This window comes from Electrophorus electricus, chromosome 17 (assembly GCF_013358815.1).
Source record: "Electrophorus electricus isolate fEleEle1 chromosome 17, fEleEle1.pri, whole genome shotgun sequence".
In the NCBI taxonomy this organism is placed as follows: domain Eukaryota; kingdom Metazoa; phylum Chordata; class Actinopteri; order Gymnotiformes; family Gymnotidae; genus Electrophorus; species Electrophorus electricus.
Window position 1 is genome coordinate 10,519,843 of NC_049551.1, and position 5,000 is coordinate 10,524,842.

Sequence of the window (5,000 nt, forward strand, 5' to 3'; positions counted from 1 at the left end):
ATTGTTTTGTTGAAAGTGTGCCTGGTGAATTTACCTGTCGTTTTTTTTCAAATGCATTGAACTCAATTGCAATTCGAGTCAGTGGAGGTTGGCTGCAGCCTGAATGATTTATTTTTCTGTCAAACTAGCAGATTTCATCATTCTCTGTGAGACTCACAGAGAAAGCGTTTAATTAGTCATTTTGTAATCAGATTACGTCCTCTTAAAACGTCTGTAATTATTATTGTGAATAATTAATATATAATTAATCTTACATATTCATCTCCTATTTCGCGTTTGTGTCCACTGTACGGGGAACTAAGTGTTATAGCAACATTACACACCCGGAACATATTGTTTGCGCACTAAAACGTGCAATTCTGTTTGGGTTATTGAAAACAATCGTTTCTTGCCATTATAATGGCTGTCAAAAGTCAACTGTGTTCGGTGTGGGTTGGGTCAGAAACGGGAATACTGAAAGGTAAGATTTCTGAAATATTTGTGAATACAGCAAAATTTTCCATATAGCCTGTTCTGCAAGCTAGTTGATAGCTAGTCAACACGTGAGATACCACTACAGAAAGTCTACGCGAACTTGTAGCTATATCGTTGTATATGTTGATATATTGTTGTAGGCGTGAGTCTCAGCAAGAAACAGGCGTTTAATTTCTGTGAAATGAGCTGTCTGACTCGGGACCAAGAGGTGTGCACCATGGCGTGGGGGGACCCGCACGAGACTGAGGTGTGTAAAAGCAACAGTATTAGCAATTAGCTATCGTGTGTGTGTGTGTGTGTGTGTGTGTGTGTGTGTGTGTGTGTGTGTGTGTGTGTGTGTGTGAGAGAGAGAGAGAGAGAGTGTGTGAGTTATGTCATGTCAATAAGACTCGCGCCTGACTGTGTCCAGGGCATATTAAATTCGCGACTACGGATCGTAAACAGGTCCGGTTTTCCCCCTGGTGTGCAAAAGTCAGTTCTTATGGTAACATGAAAATAACTTGGCACCACTTCACGAAAATCCCTTGAAGGACATTTTGTGTGATGTATGCTTCACAAGGAATGGGTCTTTAGAGATCACCAAAAACCCTGTCAGGTATATAATCTTTATAGAGTTGGTGTTGCTGAGAGTCTAAGCAATCGAGAGTTTTACAGGTAAGATTTTACAGGTGATCTTACTCAGAAAATATTTTTTGTGTTTCCTGGCCATTTAACCATTCAGCACATAAAAGAGGGCACTTATGAAACTGCTGGTTTCATAGCTAGGAAGATAAATTAATAAGATATCATCTGCGTATTAGATGCTGTTATATTTTAATAAAATTGTCATGAGTGATGGGTGCAATATACTGCACTCATGTTTTAACTGCACAACACCTAGGGAACTTGAGGCCACTAATGTGAACAGCTCTGTTCAGAGCTTCAATGTTCAGGTATTCATATTTGGCTCATCTGCAGTATAAATGCAAGAAAGGTACTGGTGTTCATGGATTTCGAAGAGCATATGTAGTCACTAGTTAAAATTCCTTGTCACTGTCATTCGCAAAACATCACATAGTACCAGAAATGTTTAGAATCCTTGTGACCCGATTTCTGGGTCCTGAAATGGTCGACTTAATGCGTCACGTGATATCTAATCACATGTGCTTTTATGTGCGCATACAAGCTCAAGTTCAAGTTTCAAGTTTCAAGTTCAAGTTTGTTTTATTTGTCACATACATACACAGTATAACTCGCAGTGAAATGGTTGAGTGCTCTGTCCAAACTGAGAAAAAAGAAAACAGGGGTGCATGGAGAAATATATATTCTATATATGTACAAAAATATATTAACAATGTATGTACAATATATGTATATTATGCTTATATACACAATGTACAATGTATATGGTTATGTATATATGTATGTACAGAATGTACAGTCCCATCTTGTAAATGACATATTTACAGTTTTTATGTTACATGGTAGTAATTGAACATATTTACAGTTACGTTACATGGTGGTGGTGGTCCCCACAGTTTCAGTTTCCCTGATTCAGGGCCCGAATGGCCTGTGGGAAGAAGCTCCTCTTCAGTCTCTCTGTCTTGGTCTTCAGGGAGCGAAAGCGCTTCCCTGACCTCAACAGAGAGAAGAGCCTATTGTTGGGATGGGTGGGGTCCTTCACAATACTCCTGGCCTTGGTCTGGCACCGCTTGTAGTAGATGGTCTGCAGGTCAGGAAGTTCCGTGTGAGTGATGCGCTCTGCTGAACGCACTACCCTTTGGAGTGCTTGTCTGTCCTGCTTGGTGCTATTCCCAAACCAGACTGTGATGTTCCCCATGAGGATGCTCTCGATAGTGCTGGTGTAGAAGTTCCGCAGTACCTTGGAGGGCAGTCTGAAGTCTCTTAGGCGTCTGAGGTGGTAAAGACGCTGACGAGCCTTCTTTGCCAGGGAGTTGGTATGGCGGGACCAGGACAGGTCCTGCGAGATGTGAACACCAAGGTACCTGAAACTATCTACTCTCTCCACTGTGGTTCTACTGATCCTCACAGGTTGGTAGTGTCGCTCCTGCTTCCTGCTGCAATCCACGATCAGCTCCTTTGTCTTGCTGACGTTTAGGAGGAGATTATTTTCCTGGCACCAGTTTTCCAGGTGTTTAATCTCCTCCAGGTAGGCCCTCTCATTGTTGTCTGAGATCAGGTCCATGACAACTGTGTCGTCAGCAAACCTGACAATGATGGTGGAGCTGGAAGTGGCTGCGCAGTCGTAGGTGTACAGTGAGTAGAGCAGGGGGCTTAGGACACAATCCTGAGGAGCTCCAGTGCTGAGGGTGAGGGTGGATGAGGCACAGTTGCCCACCCGTACTGATTGTGGTCTGTCTGTTGGGAAGTTGGAGATCCAGTCGCACAGGGATGTATGCAGTCCTAGATCCTCCAACTTAGTAGTGAGTAGGGAGGGGATGATGGTGTTAAATGCTGAATGTAGTCGACAAACAGCATTTTAACATAATTACCCCTCCCTTTGTCCAGGTGGGTTAGTGTGGTGTGGAGCAGATTTAATTATATAATAAACTTTAATTATATCTGCTTTTATGTGAACATGTTCAGAGATTGATCACACCCATAGGGTTGAATCACATCTTGAGTCTCTAAACTAGGTCAGAAGTAATGCCATGAGGGAAGACAGCTTTATGTATTATTGAGTGTGTGTCTGTGTTGCTGAATTTCCAGCTTTATGTATTATTGAGTGTGTGTGTCTGTGTTGCTGAATTTTCAGCTTTATGTATTATTGAGTGCGTGTCTGTGTTGCTGAATTTCCAGCTTTCCGCTTTGTTGAGTGTGTGTGTTTGTGTTACTCAGGTGCTGATTGGATGTTTAAATGGCAGAGTAAAGACATTCAGCACAGAGAAGGGTATCTTCACAGAGAGCCGGGAGTGTGGAGATCTCTCGCAGGGCCGCTTCACTGGCCTCGCTGTCATGGACAGGTGCACTTGAATACATTCAGTACTGTAGTACACTGCCAACAACCTCTAGGCCATGCAGACCACAATACTGTTTGACAGACAGCAAGATGACTGAGAAAATGCTCATAGTGACACACTATCTAATTTGAGGAGTTAGAGAACAATATGTAGTGTGTGTGTGTGTGTGTGTGTGTGTGTGTGTGTGTGTGTGTGTGTGTGTGTGTGTGTGTGTGTGTGTGTGTGTGTATATATATATATATAATGTATATGTATGTATATGTAGATATATATATATATATATATATATATATATATATAATGTGTGTGTATATATATATATGTAGATGTAGATTTGTGTATTTTGTCACTCCTCTTTCTTCATCCCTCTAGTTTAACTTTTTTATTTATTCCCAGCTCTTTAATCACATGTGTGGAGTCTGGACTTCTTAAGGTGTGGAATGAAGGCAGCAGTAATACAGTAAGTCTGTTGGCTTCCTTTTTATCTGTATTGCACCATTTTATTTAATGGAGCTGGGTTGGGTTTTCATCCTGGATTATAAAGACAGATTTTTTTAAGGAAGTTTATTTTTTCAAAACTGTGTTGTTCAGTCTTAGACTTCAGTCTTCTGGCACAGATCACTGTGTTAAGAATGCTGATTTCATGATGTTTTCTACAAATGTTTTACTAATGTGATCATTTTGCCCAATTTTGTTAATGTTCTATGTTCTCTGTTATATTTTATCTGTCTCTCTATGTTTAGGCTGAAATAAACGTTGGTACTGGTGTATGTAGAATGCGACAAAACCCATCACAGCGCCACCATGTGGCAACGGGGGGGAAGGAGAACCCTCTTAAACTGTGGGACCTGCAGAGGCCTGACAAATCCATATTCACAGCAAAAAATGTGAGAACCTCAGATGAATCCAGTTTTATTTTAAGATGCTTCCCAGTATGCCCCTGACGTGATGTATATCACCAGTGATGGACTTAATTAACTCTGTTGTATGTGTGTTCAATATGTTAGGTTGCTAATGACTGGCTGGATTTACGTGTGCCTGTGTGGGTGAGAGATATAGCCTTCATCCAAGATTCCAACAAGATTGTCACGTGCACAGGACACCACCAGGTCTGTTTGAATTTAGCAGCCAGAGTGCAATAGTGTGTGTGCATCTCGAGAGATTGTGTTTGTCTGGGTGTATTGAGTGAGAGTGTGTTTGTCTGTGTGTCTTGAATGAGAGTGAGCGAGCGTGTATGTGTATGTGTGTGTGTGTGTGTGTGCGCGCGCACGCCAGAGTATGTGTGCCTGGGTGTGTGTGCATGCACATGAGTGTGTATGTGTGTGTCTTGTCCTTGGTTGAATTCTGCAAGCTCTACACCTTGTGTTGATGTTGGGGTTAGCGTTAGACTAACCCTAGACTCTCCTCTTTGTCTAGGTACGGGTGTATGATCCATCATCCCCGCAGAGACGACCTGTTCTGGAGACCCAGTATGGCGAATACCCACTCACAACACTGTCGCTGCCGGCTGACCAGGCCAGCGTGGTGGTAGGAAACACACATGGGCAGCTGGCCATCCTGGATCTG

At 42.3% G+C, this 5,000-nt stretch overlaps 1 protein-coding gene across 4 annotated transcripts in view; it reads left to right on the plus strand.

Annotated features, from left to right (window-relative positions):
* The first annotated feature begins 336 nt into the window (after positions 1–336).
* wdr74 (WD repeat domain 74) overlaps positions 337–5,000 on the plus strand; it is a 9,712-nt gene continuing 5,048 nt past the window's right edge. For all 4 annotated transcript variants that reach the window (XM_035535963.1, XM_035535966.1, XM_035535964.1 and 1 more), the window contains exons 1-7: positions 337–460; positions 615–721; positions 3,313–3,437; positions 3,831–3,894; positions 4,178–4,321; positions 4,442–4,543; positions 4,851–5,000. The exon at positions 4,851–5,000 is cut by the window's right edge and continues 7 nt beyond it. In XM_035535963.1, the coding sequence (XP_035391856.1) occupies positions 400–460; positions 615–721; positions 3,313–3,437; positions 3,831–3,894; positions 4,178–4,321; positions 4,442–4,543; positions 4,851–5,000 (753 nt within the window). In that variant the 5' untranslated portion in view covers positions 337–399. The remainder of the gene's footprint in view (positions 461–614; positions 722–3,312; positions 3,438–3,830; positions 3,895–4,177; positions 4,322–4,441; positions 4,544–4,850) is intronic.